Source organism: Cavia porcellus, unplaced genomic scaffold (assembly GCF_034190915.1).
Source record: "Cavia porcellus strain 051 isolate PalLab524CR breed Dunkin Hartley unplaced genomic scaffold, mCavPor4.1 scaffold_26, whole genome shotgun sequence".
Classification (NCBI taxonomy): Eukaryota; Metazoa; Chordata; class Mammalia; order Rodentia; family Caviidae; genus Cavia; species Cavia porcellus.
This window is the reverse complement of record NW_026947509.1, coordinates 12,139,324-12,158,428: the sequence shown is the minus strand read 5'-3', so window position 1 is coordinate 12,158,428 and position 19,105 is coordinate 12,139,324. Positions and strand designations below refer to the sequence as shown.

Sequence of the window (19,105 nt, the reverse complement as noted above, 5' to 3'; positions counted from 1 at the left end):
TGCAGTCTCAGCTCTGCCGCAGTTTACCGTGAGGTCTGTATTCGGTCAGGATTGCTGGGTTTATATGCGTCGAAACCTAAATTTGAACTACTTTAGGTAAACAAGGGCAAGCGTGTAGATTGACCTGAAATCAGGAAACCCAGGAAGACCAGGGTTTCTGGTTTTTAGTTTCTCACGTCTGCTTATTCTAATTGGTCTGCTGTACCTGGCACCCCTCTGGGTCCAGTCTCTTCTCTTTGCATTGGCAGAAACCCGTGGCTGGCCCTTTCCGCTCCACCTTCCGGCTTCAGTAGCAGGCAGCATCACATCCAGTTTTGTCTTGCGTGGATTCCTTCCCTTTTGGGATTGGCCCGGTGTAGGCAGGGAAGCCCACCCCGGGCTCAGTGACCTTAGTGACAGGAGGCTGAGCCCTGCAGCTTTCCTTCCAGCAGGAGGGTCTGAAGGGGCGGAGAGCTGGTTCTGGGAGCCAGGGAGACGATGCTGTGCAGGCGGAAATGAATAAGACAGCTTTTCCACTGGTGGTCTTTTGAGAAAAAATGCCAAGTTAATTATCATTCAGTTCCCTTCAGTTCGGCAATCCAGGAGACATCATTTTGTAGGGTTTAGTTTTGGAGAAATGCAGAGATTTAAAAACTTCACAATTTAGAGCTTCCTTTATGTCTATAGAACCTTTTAAATATGTTGTCTCTTTTAGTTGCAGTATCATTAGAGGTGTGTATTTCCACCTGGGGAGGGAGGACGAGGTCTGGAGAGCTGAGATGATTATGTGACTAGTGAGAGGCAGACCCCAAATTCAGTTTACTAACCAGTTTCCCAGTGTGGTGCTGGGCACTTGCCCACCATATGATACTTGCTGTTTGGTAAGCGTCATTCAGAGGAGGCAAGAGTGAATTATAAGTGTAACATTTCTGTAAGTGCTTTGGTAAATGAGTCATGAATCACATGGAATATTATATACTAATAGTATTTATAGAGGGAAACAGATTATATGGTACTTGAGTTTTCAGGCTTTTTGAGTTTCTACCATGGAATCCTTTCTTCAGATGAAATGCTGTCTTAATCATATAAAATGTGTAAAATCACACCATTCTGGAAAGGGGAGAACCCATGAGCATAACTACTTGTTTCTTGAGTTCTTGAGAATTTCTTAGAGGCTATTTTGAATACCTTTGTCTATGAAAACCAAGACCCAAACAGGATAAATGACTTCTCTTTCACATCATTTTATAGTACTGGGATTTCTATCACATTCCCTTTTCACTTATAAGATGAGCAGTAGTTTGTTGCTAATGAAAAAACCATGACGCTTATGAATCAATTAGTATAAATTCAGAATTACCCAAATAGTCTTATTCTCCAGTGCTGTTGGTGCCTTCACATGAGCCGCCCTTGCCAGTTCCCCGTCCAGCTTTTCCGCATCTGTGGCATCTTGCTCTGTGTTTTGAGGCAGACGCTGTGTGCTGTCTGGACTAGGCTGGCCTTTGCCTGTAGCGCTTTCTGCTAAGTTCTGAACACCTGCTTAAACAGGACAGTAGCAGAATTGGGATAAATGAAGCTCTTGGGGTGGGATGATATTTAGATCTCATTGAAATGCATGGTTTTCGTGCCTCCCAATTGTAGGGATCTCTTTTTTACGGCTAGCAGTTTATAAAGGAGCAGGCCGCTGCATGAACGTGAACGGATGCTAACCTTGAGACTGCCTCTTTATCCTCCCAGGAGAATCCAGCCCCACCCGCCGCGAGGCCGTGAAGCGGAGGACGGCGGAGTACCTGCTGCGCGTGGAGAGCATCTCGGGCCTCTCCCGGAGCCTGCAGCCTGAGCGTGGATCTCAGGTGTGGCTTGTGCTTTGCTCTGCATTTCCTTTAGCGAGTTCTTGCTGGCTTGTCTCTCAGCTTTATTTCCAATGAAAGTGTTTAAGAATTTTAGTTTCTGGATTTTTATCAGTAAGTTTCTTAAGTTACTGTGGAAGGAAGAGCAATCTTAGCCAACCAGCTGATGCAGAATAACATGGGGTTTGCTTTCTCTTTTTCTTGGTTCTTTTCTAGACCCTTTCTGTACCCAACCTCCCCCAGCTATAAAATGACACTAATTCAGACCTTCAGTCAGCCTGTATTTGGGAGCCTAGGTATTGGGGCTCGTAGGCACAGAGTGAAAAACCTATGCAAGAAGCTAAGTTGAGCTGAGCAATTCTGGTGTATTGGGACGTCAGGGTCTGAGTTCAAGTTTTTTGGTACTTTATTATTGTGTTTTCCTTTTGGGCTTCATGACTTATTTTCCCTGCTCATGACGATTGTCCTGTGTGCCAAAGAGGAGTCTTGCCCAGATAGGGCTGTGAACCAGAAACAGCAAGATGGGGCATCTTTGGAAAATGCAGGATCCTGGGCCCCACCAGTCCTTGGGCCCAAAGCTCTGTCTTCCCAAGGCCCTCAAGTGACGCTGGTGCACAACAGCTTGGGATGCATGGCACAGGCAGATGGGTAAAAGAGAAATGGTGCTCAATGAGAACAGGACACTATGCGAAAGAGGCTGAGGCAGGCTACATGGCAGCTCCAAAAATGAAACCCAAACCCAAAAAACCAAAGAAAGCTCAATCCAGAAACAACAGGTAGGCTTCACCTAGCCTATTAAGTAGGCCCGCATTGGTGCGCTGAACTTCAGTGCTGCTACAGACAACAGAAAGCACTCTGGGTGGGGGGGGAAGGTGGGGTGACAGAGATGTCCTCTACCTGGAGAGTGGTGTGGGTCACCCCTCACCCTCCCTGCCCGCACCCCCCCAGCCCTGCTCCTGCCCCCCACTCCTGACTACTGTCAAGGTGGTTGGGTCCTGGGACTCACAACTTGTGCTTACCACTGTTTTTAGTTTGAGTGTAGCTAAATGCAACCCTCTTTCTTCTCTGCATCGTCTGGCACAAAGGCCAATAAATATAACTGGAAAGCCTTACTCTTTTCATTAAGGAACTCAGCCATGTTGGCCCCTCCTCTTCTGAAACATTGGGTTTGAGTTACCCTGAGGACTGTAGTTCATGAGTCAGATTTGTCAGATTTAATTCCCTTGTCACTGTCCTTTTTAGATTGCTTAATTTGCTGCTTCTCCGTTTTCTCATCTGGGAAAAAGAAATGAAAGAAAAAAAAAGTCCCCTCCTCCCCCATGTTTGGCTTGATCTCTAAATTCCCTTTCTGTTCTCAAAAGTCTGTGGATTTCACCATCGGAAGAGGAAGAATACATCTATAGGATTCTACGCAATTTAAATGCTACATATAATAAATACACGATTTTTTTTATTGATGACTTTATTTCATGATCTTTCTTTCTTTATTAGTCTGATCTTAAACTTACAGAAGTTTAAAGAAGTTTGATAATCACTTGGCCTTTGGTCTTTTCTTACAACATGCTGTTGTTTGTGCCAGTCCTGTCTTTGCTAGTGTAGTCTCCTGAGTCATCCTTGGGTTCTTTCTCAAACTTAATGGCTTTTCTTCTTGGCATTCAAGGCTTCTTTTAGCATTCAAGACCTATAGTGGTAGACCCTAAATATATTTTTTATTTCATGCAGTTCTCCAGTTTCAATATTTATTCTCCACAAGGCAATACCTTTTTCAATCTTATATGCAGTGCCTTTTCTTCACTTATTTTTCACATAGATTTTATTTTATTGGAAATAGGGCCTTGCTGTGTATTCGAGCTGACTTTGGCTCACTGTATAGCCCAGGCTCAAAGCAATCCACCTGTCTCAGCCTCCAAAGTGCTGGGATTATAGGCATGTGTCACCATGCTTGGCTCCACATAGCATTAATTAATTAATTAATTAATTTTATTTAGAGAAAAAAAACAAAGCAGAAAAAAGGATAGAAATAATACAGAATTTCAAAAAAAGGTAAGAAATCACTTTGCTTAAGTCACAAAATCAAAGCACAAAAAGTGGACAATCAGACAATGACAGTACAAACCATTCTGTTTGATGAACAAAAACTGAGTATGGTTAACTGTGTTAAACACTAAAATCCACATTGCATTTGAAAGTCATGTTTAGTGCCACTTAATTCTGACACCAGCTTCTTATATCCTAACTAATAACTTATCTCTGTAGTCTTGTATTTTAGGAGAATATTTTGTTTTTGTTTATCCTTTCATGTAGCTGGCTTGTCTCTTCAAATAAGTGTGAACTTCTAGAAGTTTGGGATCATTCATGCTGTTTGATGATTTATATCCTGTGCAGCTACAATTCACATAGTAGGTGTGGAGGAATTGTTTGTTAAAAAGAATGGTAGAGATTTTTGTAGTTTGCTTTTATTACCTCTAGAGTTGCTGAAGTACATACATTTCATTGGAAACTGAAAGATTGATGGTCTCAGGGAATATCAAGGTTTAAATAGGAGTGAGGTATGTTAGAGGCATTTGGCCATGATTCAAAGACAAGCCTCAAGGATGAAATATGAGGTGTTCTTTGTGCTTCGTAAGTTCCCCCAGACATTGCTTTTGCCAAAATCCCAAGCCATTTTCACTCCTTTTTAATGAGGCGTAGCAGCAGCAGTGGCAGCAGTAGCATCTTTAGCTCTCTGAATATGCTGTGTGATAGAAGACTGTGAGCACCGGGAGGAGGAGTTGGATTTTGCCCAGCACTGTTCTGAGCTTCCCTTTGTTTATCTATAAGATGGGAACTGTCTTAGTTTCTTTTCTCTAGTTGCTGAGACAAATACCTAACAGCCAGAGTTAAGGGAGGGAAGGTTTTATTTAGTTCATGGTTTGTGGAGGTTTCAGTTCATAATTGCTGGCTCCAGGGCAGGGAGGCACAAGGTGGACAGGCAGTACTTCGTGGCAGTGGAAGACAGCAAAAGCAACAAGAGAGGGGTGAGACAAGCCTCTCTTCCTTATATTGATTGTATCCAGTCTATTGGGATTAGGGCGGTACCAGTTCAGTCAGAGAACTGGTCCAGCCGTCACCCACCCTTAATCCCAGCACTCCAGATCAGTCACACATTCTAGATTCAGCCACCTCTGAAAAAATTCTATGACTGAGTGAGGAGGGGGCATCTAGACACAGACCGTAACAGGGACCATAACAGACATTTCCTGTATGCACCCCAGCAGGGTGGGCAAGGGGTAAAGGTGAAATAATACAGTGTAAATTAAGATAGAGAAAATATTTCTGCTCTATGTCTGTTTGCATGTACAGTATTAAAATACCTTGATAAATGCTTTTATATCCTCAAATATTCCTCTTAGATTTAAGCTTTTTAGTACCTTGTGAAAGGAGACATTAAATAAATAAGTTGTTGGAAATATCCAAAAAGTCTCAATTGAGTTAGTTTCAAAGATTGTTAGCACATGATTCAGTAGCTATTATTACCAGTGTTCTTAAGTGTCTTTAAAAACATGGAGTGCCTTTTTTTTGAATATCATCATTTTATGTACAGTGCAATTACAATTTGCTTGCTAAATCTAAAAACAAACAAAAACCCCAGAAAGCAATTAGGATTGCCACGTGTAGCAAATTTCACAGGTGGTAGTTTTCCCAGGTGTAAACGCTAATTTATGCCCCAGCCTTCCTCTTCCTCCTGCTCCTCCCTGTCCTCCCTCACTCCGTCCAGCTGACCAGACCCTCGTAGCATGCCAGGCACCATGCGTGAGTCTTCAGTGTGAAAGGGGAGAGTGCGCTTCCTGCCAGGAGGTGGGGTGGGGTGGGGTGGGGGGGGATCCCTCTGTGGCTCACTGGTCTGTACAGGGACTCGAAGTAATAATCTGAAATGGTGTCTTAGTAGTTCTGTCCTCATGGAATTGATCAATCAAGATATTTTGTCTTCCACTCATGGGGCCAAAATGTTTCCTTTGTATACTAATAGTTTTTTGATAATAAGTTCTGCTCTAAGGAGCTAATGATGTTTTATATCCCTTCTTTGTCCTTTGCAGTCTCGTAGTTTTAGTATAAGGGGTTATATAGCAGGACTGTCAGGTGGCAAATGCCAAATGGAGGTGTCCTTAGAGAAAGTTTTTCTTTTTTTAAATTTAATAGCTTACTTTGCCCAAAGGGAGAAACTAAAGCTGTAAATGGAAGTTAGGATTATTTGTAGCTGTGAGAGTCACTCAACTACCCCTGCCTGTATTTATGGATCTTATTTTGGTGTCTTTTGTAGTAACAGACTTTTCCTTATCATAGTTATTCAAAGAAAAATTTCTTTCCCCTGTAAAGCATCTCTTACATATCGTAATTTTAGTAATTGTTGGTTACATGATGGAGTTTCTTAATGGTGATTTTTCAGATTGAACTTGAATCTGCCAATTCGTCTGAAGACAATATGGCATGAATTTATAAAGTGACCTTAAACGACTCTAGTTTCATGAAGAGAGAGGATGGCTCGTGTTCTTCCTTTTTCAGATCTACCCATTCATTCTCTGTTAGTTTCCCCCTCCTGTTGCTGAGCCATCTGGGGTTAAATTGTAGTTTGTAATTGATTATTAGCCCAGTGTTCCATTACTGACAGAGTTTCCTGATCGCTGCATGGCCTTAAATGGAAGCATTGCAGTCAGCTCACTAGTGTTTCTTTTAAAGTTTTTGTTTTCCATGTTATGATTTATTTACTCGCAACTTTTTTCTTGCTTTTTCTTTTTGATTTTCTTTACTTTTGATTTTTTTATTTTGCATTACAGACAAATAGAAACTTCCTTCTTTTATCTTTCCATTCTCTGATTTATGATAAATTGAGTTTCCTTTGGCCTGGCATTTGCTTCAGCAGGCAGTCTTCCTTCAAGTACCTCCCTGATTGATGTGTAATCTTTGATATCTTCCATTAGCCTCCAGGATCACTAAGTTCAAGGCCCCCTTGGAACCTAAGGAGCCCTGCCGAGGAGCTGAAGGCCTTCAGAGTCCTTGGGGTGATTGACAAGGTAATTCTTCAGTGTCTCTTCAAGAGTCCAGTCATAAACCCGACTGCATGCTGACATTCTGTCTTTGAAGCTTTGGATCTTAAGGATATGAAACAAAAGGAGAAAATGACTCAGATGCATCTGCACTTTAAAATAACAAAAGCATAAGAGAAAAAGCTTTTATCTAAGCAATTCGTGTAAGGTCATGCAAAATATATTTGAGCAGAAGGAGAAGGTGCATATTTGTTGGCATTCAGTTGAATTAGGGGTTTTATTTTATAAAAATGGTACAGCAGGAAGACATTTTGTGTTAAACTTGTGAGTCAGTGTTGTTCAATATTAATTGGTATCATCATTCAAATGGTCAGAAAGCGAAAGTAGTGTTGGATATCTCTTATTGACTACCTTTGTGGACCAGATCTTATATTAGGCATTGCATATAAAACAGTTTACTTAATTCTTTTCAAAATCCAACTACAGTATTTGCATCTTTGTGAGAAAGTGTTAAACACACTAAGCAATTGTCCCAAAGTCACACAGCTCATTTAGGGAAATTCTGAGATTTAAACTGTAATATTTGTTGAAGCCCCAAACTGTGATTTTTTTCCAGGGTTCAAACAACCATGCAAGCATATACATACTCTTATACTTGCAATAAATGATACTAAGCAACTGAGGTCTGCCATTAAGTACATGCATGTTTGGGGACATCTCAGGTATGCCCAAAAGTAGCAATTCTATGCCTTTTGATAGTTGATGATTATAACTTAATATCCAGAAGTAGTAAGTATATTTTAAATGTATTTGATCATCTACCACTTTACCATCATGGTAAAAGAAATGCCTTATTTAATACTAAGTTGTAAATTAATTTATTTAGATGTTTTTCATCATTAAACATCTTTTCTGAAGCATCTTGTTGATTTGTAACACTTCTTGTGTTGTTAAACATACATATGATTCTTCTTTAAAATCAGAACTGTGTAGTACATTTCGAGTAATTTGGATGATAAATAATGGTTTGTGGTGTTCTAAAGGAACTGTTAGGTAGCATATTTCATGAAGCATTGTTTTATTCTCACAAGCATCACTTTTTTTTCTAATTTATATAGTGAACATTTGAATTTAAGAATTCTAAGCAGTGTAGTTGGACTTTTTGTTGGTGTTAAAGAGTCTGAAATGTTCCCTTAACCATTTTTTCTGCAGCCTTTTCATTGTGAAAACATCCTGCTTGACAGTGTACGGAGACAAAATAGTAAAGGAGTAGTTGCTAGTGCTTGGATATCTATGCAGATAGCTCTGCTTCCTTGCTACGCAGCTTCTGCCTTCTCTCTGAGGTTTGTCTTTAACATGATGTGACCTTTCATTGCTATGCTGTAAGCGTCAAATCACCTGAAGTCCGGCTAATGGGCATGAAGGTTTGTCTAAAGGCTTTTGGCGGTGGAGGCTTTCCTGAATTCCATACTGCTGCCTAATTCCTTACTCATTATTCTGTTAATCTAGGAAATGTGGTTGGTGGTTAGCAGATGACATTTTTTTAAGTAGAACTAAGGAAATATGTGTCTTGGAAATTAATAAGGTTTGCATATAATCTTTCAGAATTTATAATACAATGTCTATAAAAACAGGGGTGGGTAGATTTTTAAAAATTGGAATTGTTCAGAATGAATCCCTTTCTGTTATACTGAGGAATATCTGACATAATGTGTACCGATAAATACATCTTGAATAAATGAGTTGAAATAATTTAAAATATATCATATATAGAGTGACACCTACTGGTGTAACATGAGACTGCTACCTAGTACCGTACAAGCTGACTGACTACTCAGTAGGTTTCTTTACCCAGAGGGGCAGTAATTCCATAGCTGTGTGTTGGTTTAGTATTCAAAGAGAAATAAATAGCTTCCTACTCTTTAACTAGGATTATAAAATCCTTCATTAATGTAGTTATACAACAAGAGATTTAAGCATTAAGACTCTTGGAAAATAAGGAAACTTGTGTGCATTCAGTTATAAAAATGATCAGGCCAGTGAAGGTCCTCAAAATCATATCATAGGAGGAGTAGCTAAAAAACAAAATGTTCAACCTGATAATTCCAAGTGGGGCTTCAAATATTTGGAGGCTGTCTTGGATAGAGGGACTGCATCATGTTTTTAAACTGCAGGGTGAGAGGATTTATTAACTATGCTGGCTGGAGCAGTAAGTGGCCACTAGGATCATCTCAGACAAATTAGGATGCCAGATTTCATTGGGAGGAAGGCAGTAGTGGAAGTTGACTGTTAAAATCATCAGCAGGATGCAGCTAAGGAGTACAAGCTCAAGAACAGTGAATTCTGCTTACGATTAGAAAGACTTTTTGGGCTGGGCATGATAGCACGTGCCTGTACTTCCAGCACTGGGGAGGCTTAGGTAAGAGGATCACTGTGAGTTCGAGACCAGCCTGGGATACATTAAATGAGTTCAAGGCCTGAACTATATAAGGAGACCCTGTCTCAAAAAGAAAGGAAAAGAAAGTAAAACAAACAAACAAACAAACAAAAACTTCATCCCTGTCCCCCAAAAGAAAAGAAAGATACTGTTGAAGAATTACTGTCTTGAGTCTGAAAATACAGAACAGTGGTAGAATGCTTGCCTAGGATATATGAGGCCCTGTATTCCACCCCCCCCACCCCAACTAGTACTTTGGTCAAAAAGGCAGGCTGAATTTCTTTAGCTCTTATAAGCTTCTTGTCAGTAGAGATAATTCAAGTGAAGGTTGCAGGTCAGTGGTGGGAATTCAAACATTGGTGTATTTTTACATTAGATAACTTTTTTTTACAACTTTCTTTAAGCCCTCAGACTCATTTATACGTGGTTTTCATGTTCAAAAGCAGGGGAAAGAAGAAATTAGTGCTAGAACAATGTTGAAGTGAGGAGGATGCATTACTTTTTTAATACAGGTTTTTGTGTATCTAGTTGCAATCTTTTGTGTTGTGTATGTGATATGAATATTTGGATTGTGTTTATGGATTTATATATAAGGATTGTTTATGTTTAGGTTAATTTGTAATTGGACTGGAAGTCTAGATTGGTCATTTGACCAGTAGTAGGACACTCAAAAGCCAGTGAGAAAGTTCACTATTGTGTAAAATAACTTACCTGTGAAAGCATAAAGGAACCTATAGTGCAGTTAACAGTGATGCACCAATTATCAGTTGCCTGGTTTTTATATTGTGTCATAGCTATAGAAGATGTCTCTCTTGGGGGAAGCTGAACAAAGGGTAAATGGGACTCTTTGTACTATTGTTGCAACTTCCTGTCAGTTAAAAGGAGCTTTAAAGAAAAATTGAAGGGAACACTGTCTTGAACGCCACAGCAATTATGCCAAGATTTGTGCCTTCACTGCCAGTTAACGCTTTTGGTTTAAGTGTTACTGGAGTGTCGTCCTGTGTATGAGTGTTCATGTGGAAGAGTGGTGAAGATGTGGCTGCGTTGTGAGAAATAACTTAAGTAGGTTGCTTTGCAAATGAGGGACACAGGAAGCCCCTGCTGCTTACTGCGTCCAGGGCCTCTAACTATCTGAGGTCTTATCTGATGAGGCAGTTTTTAGGTTAGCATGTCATTGGGCATATACTGGTGCTTCCATTTTGTAACTAAAAAATGAGTGAGAAAATTTGTGGAGCTTTTTAAAATTGAGTAGCTCTTGAAAGATTGGCACTTGCTTTCCTTAAGGTACCCAAGCAGTATCCTCTATGGAAATAATGCATCAGTATTTGGCTATTTTCTCATTTAAGGGTCATTAGGTTAAACTAGTCAACTTGAAAGGATCCTTGCTTCATCTAAATAGTGTGGCCAGAAGGTTACCTAGTGACTTTAATGGTATCATGTGACAATAAAATGTGCTTTTCCTTCTGGGAAAATAGAGTAGAGGTCCTTTGCCCTATTTCTTCTGCTGAATAGGACAAACTCTGAATATTACATAGAAAACAAAGATAAGGCTACTGAGAAGTGGGGAGGAAAAGGAAGCCTGGCTGCTGAGCTAAAGCACTACAAGGTGCTTTCTATTTCTCAGATGGGATGTTGGAGAAATAGGCAACTTGGATAAGCCAAGAGGTACAGACCAAAACAGGACAAAACCCTCTAAACAAAAGCCTGTGCTTTGTAGCCAAAGCTTAGTAAGACAAAAAACCTTAACCAAAACAATGCACAGTCGCTGCTGTGTTCCAGGCCAGCACCACAGAGAGACTGAGCCTGTTTCCATTCCCTCTAACAGTGGCCAAGTGGGGCTTCTGTTCCTCTGTCCTTGTCAGGATGGAGCCAGGTGCCCCAGAGTCCCTGCTGCTGCAGGGTCAGAGGAAGCTCCGGGAGATTCAGGACCTTGACATGGTAGTGTTTTTACCCAGGGGTGAAGACAATTGAGGAGAAGCCCCTTGTTTGTGGCTGCGCTGTATCACTGAAGGGCTGAGCCTCTCCCTTTGTGGAGCAGTAACTGAGAGTTCCTGTTTCTTTCCTCAGACAGCAATGAAGACCGAATGGGAAACCCGAACTCCAGTAGCAGAGGCCCCGGTCGCTCCCCATACTGGGGCTCAAACCTACGACCTTGCGCTTGCCAGGCAGGCGCTTGTCCGCTAGCAGAGTGATTATCCCCTGCCCCATCAGCGTGATGGCAGAGGCAGCGGCCTCTGAGATAAACACTTAAATAAGATCTCCAGTCTAATCACATGATGCCAAGAAGTCCAGCTTTCTGTGGAAAGTCAGCTGTCATACAGGGACTAGGAAGATCTTACCTTGAACCAGAAAAGAAAACCCATAGTACAAACCCTGAAATGACACAGGTGTTGGCAGGGTCTGAGGACTCCAGCAGTAGCCATTGTGAAAGTGGTTCAGTGAGCAGGTACACACACGAAACAATGAAAAAATAGTCTTAGTAAGGAATAGGAAGTATATATGAGGATATATATAGCTCCAAATGTAAATTTATATATATGTGTAAATTCATGTATGTGTAAATATATATATCTCCAAATGTAAATCTTTATGTATCTCCAAATTTATAATATATATTAAATTTACAATATATAAAAATATATATGTCTCCAAATGTAAATTTTAGACCTGAAGAATAAAGTAAGAAAAAAAATACTCAATGAATTCTACAGCAAAGTGGCTAAGACGGGGAAGTTTTTAACCTTGAAAACAGGCCATGAGAACTTGGTCTGTTTAAGTAGAGTGGAAAGAGTGAGCAGAGCCGGAGGCGCATGGCGTGACTGTCATCAGGCTTAGAGAAGAAGGAAAGGACCGTGGGACTGAAAAGTGCTGGAGGGAGTGCTGCGTGCATGTGAACCTACAAGTTTAGGAAACTGAGTGAACCCCAAGCTGGAATACAAAGAAATTCATGGCAAGGCCCATCAGAATCTCACGTGAAAAAACTAAAGGTAAGGAAAATGTGTTTCAGAGCAATATGAGAGAAATACCGCTTTACCTATAAGCAAAGCAAACGAACAAATGAACAAAAGAACCCAGTTCCAATGACAGCGAGTTCCTTTTTTAGGGACCACAGAGGCTAGAAACACATGGTACAATATTTTCAAGTGCAGAAAGAAGAGAACTGTAACCCAGATTTTATAGCCTGCAAAAGTACAAAAGGTAACAGAAACTATGACAAATTTTAAAATTAAATTTGTTACAGTAGGACATGTTGCCATTAATCTCTTTCAAAATACTCATGCTTCCAGGATGTGTATCATTCTTGCCACTTTGTGCAGCAGTTGTGAAAGTCTTCTTTCCTGGGTAGTTTTTCGAGGTGTGTTAAAAACTACAGTGAATTCGCTGCTAAGTGCCACCTGACAGAAAAGCAGACTTGTGAAAACGTGACATTGTGTCTTCATCACCTTACTTAACGGATCCGCCACTATGTGTCTCTGGCTCAGAATGACCATGCAAGGTAGATGTGACTCCATGCGGGACATTGAGGAGCCACAGCAGTGCAGCTGAAGACACTCATTAGACAAGATTTGCGCAGCTGCTTCAGAAGTGGCGAGGAGGTTGGGATAAGTGAATTCAGAGCAAGGAACCACTTTTTGGAGCACGTTAGTGTCAGTGTGTCTTTTACTGTAATAAATTTTAAAAATTTGAACACATACTATATTTTTCTATCGCATCTCATATCTTTCAGGAATGAAGGGGAAATCAGAGTATCCTTAGATAAAGAAACAAAACAGAACTTGCTACTAACAAACTTTTAAAAAGAGTAAAGCCTGTCCTCTAAGTAGAAAAGAAAAGATGAAAGCAGGAATCTTGGAGCATTAGGAAGAAAAAAGGACAATGGACAGGGTACAATATTGGTAAATAAAATAGACTTTCTTTCTCTTCTCTAAATTATATTTTATTATAGTTCAAGCAAAAGTAGTAATATCTGATGTAGTTCTGCATGTAGAGAAAATGTAAATGAGAGTAAAGAGATATCTTCATAAGGGAGAAAAAGTTTCCATATTTAGCTTGAGTGATAAAATGATAACTGATAGATTGTGATTGTTTATATAATCACAATTTGTATTTATATACATTTTATAAATATTTATATATTAACCAGAGAAGCCACTAAATAAAGCTTTGTAAAGAGATACACTAAAAACACTACAGATAATTAATGTGGAATTCTAACATTCTAAAATGTTCAAATAATTCATAAGGCAAGAGTAGAAAACAAATGAAAACAACAAATGAAAAAGACACAAATTTCACACATAATTACATTACATATAAATGAGAAAAATATACCAATTAAAACAGATTAGTAGAGTATTCAAAAAATATGACTCTATGGTGCCTATAAGAATCTCATTCAAATATAATATAGAAAGATTGAAACTAGAAGGGTATAAAATAACACCATGCAAACATTATTTATTTTTGGTACCAGGATCAAACTCAGGACCTTCCACTTGCAAGGCAGGCGCTTATGCTGCAGCCCCCATGTAAACATTAATAAAGAAAATAGGAGTGACTAAATTAATATTAGATGGAGAAGGATACAGAGCAAGGAAAGTGGTCGGAAACTGAGGAACATTGTATGGTGAAAGGGTCTACCCACCAAGAAGACACAGGAGTTTACAAATACACCAAATGTTTGAGCTATAAAATAATATGAAGCAAACCTTACGGAATTGAAAGGAGAAACAGGTAAATCCGTACGAATAATTGGAGATGTTACATTCTCTCTCGACCACTCATAGGACAACCTGATACAAAACCAGCAAGGATCTAGAAGAACCTAATGGTAACAGCAAACAAGATGGCACAGTTGGCATTTATATAGCCCCCACCCTCCCCTCAGCAACAGAATACTGTTCTTTTTAAGTGCCTTTGGAAGGTGTACAAAGACAGTTCCTAGGACCCAAACCCAACCTGAACAAACCTGAAAGAATTGAAATTACAGAGTGTATGCTTTGACTGCACCTGAATTAGACTGTTATTACCAGAAAGATAATAGGAAACTCCAAGAACTTAGGAACTGAAGGCTACATTTCTAAATAATTCATGGATCAAAGAGGAATCCTCAAAGGGAATTTTTAAAATGCATATAATTGAGTGAAAATAAAAGCAGAACATACCAAAATTTATGGAACAAAGATAAAGCAGTGCTGGGAGAGATTTATAGTAGCAAATGCTCATGTCAATAAAGAAGAAAAGTCTGAAATCAGTAGTCTAAGATTTTAACTTAAGAAACTAGAAAAAGAAGAAAATAGACCTGAATTAAGCACAAGGAATAAAATAAAGGTCAGAACAGACATCAGTAAAAATTGTAAATAAAAACCATAGAGAAAAATCAGTGGAACACTAAGCTTGTTCTTTGTGAATATCAGTAAAATTGACAAACTTCTGGCAAAACTGACAAACAGTAAAAGACAAAAAGAGAAAAAGAAAGACCCAAGTTGACATCATTGTGAATGAGACAGGGAAAGATCATGCAGAGATCAAAAATCTAACAAGGGACTGTTAAAAACTAGCCTACACATGTAAATTTGATAATTTAGATGAAACAGTAATTCATAGAAAAATACAGACTGCCAGGCAGCATGAAATAGAAAATTTGAATAGCTCTAGAACTGTTAAGGGAATAGAACGTACAATTAAAACATTCCTAAAATGAAATTTTGAGGCTCAACTAGTTCACCAGAGAATTCTACCAAACCTTCAAAGACAAATTAAAAACAATTCTGCACGTTTTCTTCTTGAAAGTGGAAGATGTGGGAACAATTTCCAATTCATTTAACAGACCAGTTTTACTCTGATAACAAGATAAAAACTGCACAACAGAGAACTACAGACCAATACACTATTATTAATAGATGTAGATAAAACATTTCCATCAAAATATTAGAAAGCAGAAATCAGCAATATGTAAAAGGACTAAATACTATGATCAAGTGAAGTTGGTTCCTGCATACAAAGCTGTTTCAGTATCTGAAAACCTGTCTACTTAATCAAATTGTATTAACAGTATCAAGAAGGAAAGTCACATGATCACATCGATAAAGCAACTATTTGAAAATTCAAAGCCAGTTCATGAAAAAAAAATCCTCCCCCAAAACTGGAAATGGAGAAAAACTTCCCTAACCTGGTAAAGAGAGCTCCAAAATACTTAATGATGAATGTCTGAATGCTTTATCTCTAAGCTAATACTGTTATTCAACATAGGACCCAAAGTTCCAGACAGTGGTATAAAAGAGGAAAGCAAAAGACATTGAGATTGAAAAAGGATCACTGCTAGTTTAAGACCAGCTTGGGCTACATCGTGAATTCAAAGCCTGTCTGAACTACATAGTAAGACCTTGTATCAAAAAACAAAACAAGGGGCTGGGGATTTAGCTCAGTGGCTTAAGCACCTGCCTGGCAAGCACGAGGTCATGAGTTTGATCCCTGGCACCAAAACCAAACCAAACCAAACCAAAATAAAACAAAACAAAACAGCCAAAGATCTACAGAAAGTAAATTTAGCAAACTTTCAAAATACAAGATAGGCACTAAAAACCTGCTTATTTCTGCATACTGGCAGCCCATGAAAATTGGAATTAAGCATATTGAATTACTTGACATAAATCTAACAAGATATGTACACCTGTGTTGTGTAAATTTCATAATATGAATGAAAGAAATGAAAGCTCTAAATAATTGAGGAAACATGTTCATAATCAAAATAGTGCCTGGGTGAATTCTCCTCAAACTGATACATGGTTTTAACACAGTTCTTCAAGTTCACAAGGTGTTTTGTAGGAATAGATCATGTTATTCTAAGATTTACATGGGAAATTACAGAAACTAGACTAGCTATAAGCAGTCCTGAAGAAAAAAAGTGGCTGTAGTCACTGAACTTCATTTTACGTCTTACAGCTCAATAAGCAAGACTGTACATGGAGAGATAGCCAGGTCAGTGACACAGGACAGAGGATGCAGAAGCTGTCCCATGGGATGGCCAGCTGATTTTGACAAAGGTGCAGGGCAGTTTACCATAGCAGTGGGAGTCTTTTCAACAAGTTGCTATAGTGGTTGGGTATCCTCTGATTCCAAAATGAACCTTGATCTGATTCTTACTTCTTATACAGAAGTTAGCTCAAAATGAATGAAAGATTTAAATGTCAAGCTGTAAAATCTACAAGAAAAACAAACAAAAAACAAACAAACAAACATGCCAGGGCATAGACCTTGGTTTATAATAGTTGAGGTCTTCCTATTGGAAGCGTGATCCATAAAAAGAGAAATTGGTAGGTTGGACTTCATCGATACAGATTCAAAACTTGTGATTTGCTAAAGATTCATTATAAGGATAAAAGGACAAGCAACAGATTGTGAGATCTTTTTGCAAATCAGATAAATGACAAAAATTCATCTAGAATATTGTAAAGAACTCTGAAACCTAACAATAAAATCAATGCAAATTAGAAAATGGCCAGAAGATGTGACAAAGCATTTGACTAAATGAAGTAATAGCAAAGCAGCACATGGAAAGGTCCACAGCGTCATTAGTCATTTAAAAAATGCAAAAGAAGACCACAGCATCCCTACCCATCTTTTAGAAAACTTTATTGGTAATAGCTCCAAGCCAGAAACAACCAAAATATCGTATGGGAGGTAAATAGTTAAAATTATGGCTTACTAATAACAGTATTATTTAGCAATAAAAAGCAACTAACTATTGGTGCACTCATTAGCTGGAATGGAGCATACTGAATGAGAAACTAATGTTACATTGGCACAATTCCACTTATTTAGCTTCTGATAATAGCAAATTTGAGGAAAGAACAGAGTAAGGGGTGCCAGTGTTCGCGGATGGGGGAGGAGGGGGGTGGGTCTGACCATAAGTGTTGAGGTGATGGAATAGTTCTGTATCTTTATTTCCTGGTGGCTACAGGAAAGTGCACATGTGATTGAGGATGGCAGAGGACTGTGTATTGACGCTGCGCTGATGTGGTTTTGGGTATAGTAGTGTGCTGTAGGTACGTAAGATATTACTATTGGGGCGAACAGTGCGGAGTACATGGGATTTTACTGTACAACCTTTGCAGCTTCTTTTTAATTCAAAATTATTTTAAAGTAACTTTAAAAAAATGATGTTTGGTTTATGTTGTTTGTGCTGCCGTGTGTTCCTTGGTTTTAATTTCAACTATTTCTGTTTTTCTTCCATAGTTAGTGCTAGAAGAATTAAAGTAGTATGAAACAAAGACATAGAAATGAAACTAATGATAAGCTGGATGAAGATTAATAATTCTTTCTGTACCATATTGATAATATATTACAACAAAATAGAGTTAGTCTAATATTGCCCCATATTTTCTGGTAAATATAGCATTATTCTATTGTAATCTTTAAAAAAATCATCACCATGACTATTACAATAAATATGTAGAAACTTGTAATATACATACACTATCAGCAAACAAAGAGTAGAAGAGGACTTCCTCTACTTGATAAAAAACATCTATAAGAATGTTTTGTGCTAACATTGCTTAGGCAAGATATCATGCCTCTATTCTGTACTCTGAATAACTACCAGGAAGATGACAATACACATTGTTAACTGTCCTACTAACCTGTTTTATAACTTGGTTTCATTGTTTGTTTATTTTTTCTTCTCCTTAAAACAACAACAACAACAGCAACAACAAACTTAGAGCTAGCATCACACTTAATGTAGGGAAATTACAAACTTTCGTGCTAAGAGCAACACCAGGCAAGGATGTCCCCCCTTTCATCGTAGTCTGGAAGGCTGCTAATGCTGTTGGGCCAGAAAGGGGACTAGGTGGTGGACACCTTGGGGAGAGAGGTTCCTGTCTTATTCACAGGCGGTAAATAAGCCTCTCTGGGTTCTGCGTGAGTCCTGGCTGGCTTTTTGTTAGCTTTCCCGTCTACAGACACTAAAACGTTTTGTTTTCTGTCTTACAAAATAATCATCAACTTTTTTGTCTCTTCTGTTTTCTTCGTTTTCATTGTGACTCCATGTCTTGGGTTTCCAGAGGTCTAGGTAAAGGAATATTAAATTTAACATATTATATTGCCATCTCGGTTTCATGCTGTTCATAATTTTGGTCAACAGTGTCTTTGCTGACCTTTTGTAAATCCTTAATGAACTGACTTTTAAAAACGTGGCGTGGCTGAGTCCTGTTGGTGACTGCAGCTAATGTAACCACTTCAGACCCAGCCCCTGCCTTCGGGTTACTCGCGGTTATATTCAACCCATTTTGCTTTACCTGTGGTTTTTTTTTTTTTTTTTTTTTAAATTTTATTTTGAAAGTAGTAAAAATGCAACAGCACAAGACAAACAAAGCCAATCGAGACAATGCAGTGAAATTGGTACAGAACTTCACAGTAGGATATTGGAATGGTAGTAATAGGTACTATGGTATATCTCTTACTTTACAATAGTTGTCCAGCCAATTAGGTATAGCAAAATCAAACCAAAAATAGAACATTATAAAATCAATTGAGAGTACTGAATAGAGCAAAAGAAACAACAAAACAGTGAAAACAACCTTTGCCTTCAAACAGAAGATAGAAGGAAATCCCCCATATTTGCTATACTGCATATGGTCATCCTCCCAAGAGATGCTGAGACATCCATCCCCAGTAGCTATGTTGGGGGGGGGGATGCTTGATTTTCAGCCTGTGTGGCAGTAGGCTCACAGGTAATGGTTCTCTTCCTGGCCCCTGCCATGGATGCTTACCAAGAGGGCGGGTGAATAAGCTGCTTGAGTCCCATCATGGCC

General features: G+C 38.9%; 1 protein-coding gene across 5 annotated transcripts in view; it reads left to right on the top strand.

Moving 5' to 3' along the window:
- The window catches only part of Rps6kc1 (ribosomal protein S6 kinase C1), a 160,526-nt gene that overhangs the window by 88,110 nt on the left and 53,311 nt on the right, over window positions 1-19,105 (top strand). For 4 of the 5 annotated variants that reach the window (XM_013157504.3, XM_023567045.2, XM_003474604.5 and 1 more), the window contains 2 exons: window positions 1,717-1,832; window positions 6,788-6,880. In XM_013157504.3, coding sequence (XP_013012958.1) covers window positions 1,717-1,832; window positions 6,788-6,880 — 209 coding nt within the window. The remainder of the gene's footprint in view (window positions 1-1,716; window positions 1,833-6,787; window positions 6,881-19,105) is intronic. The other variant, XM_063236734.1, reaches the window with a different exon arrangement.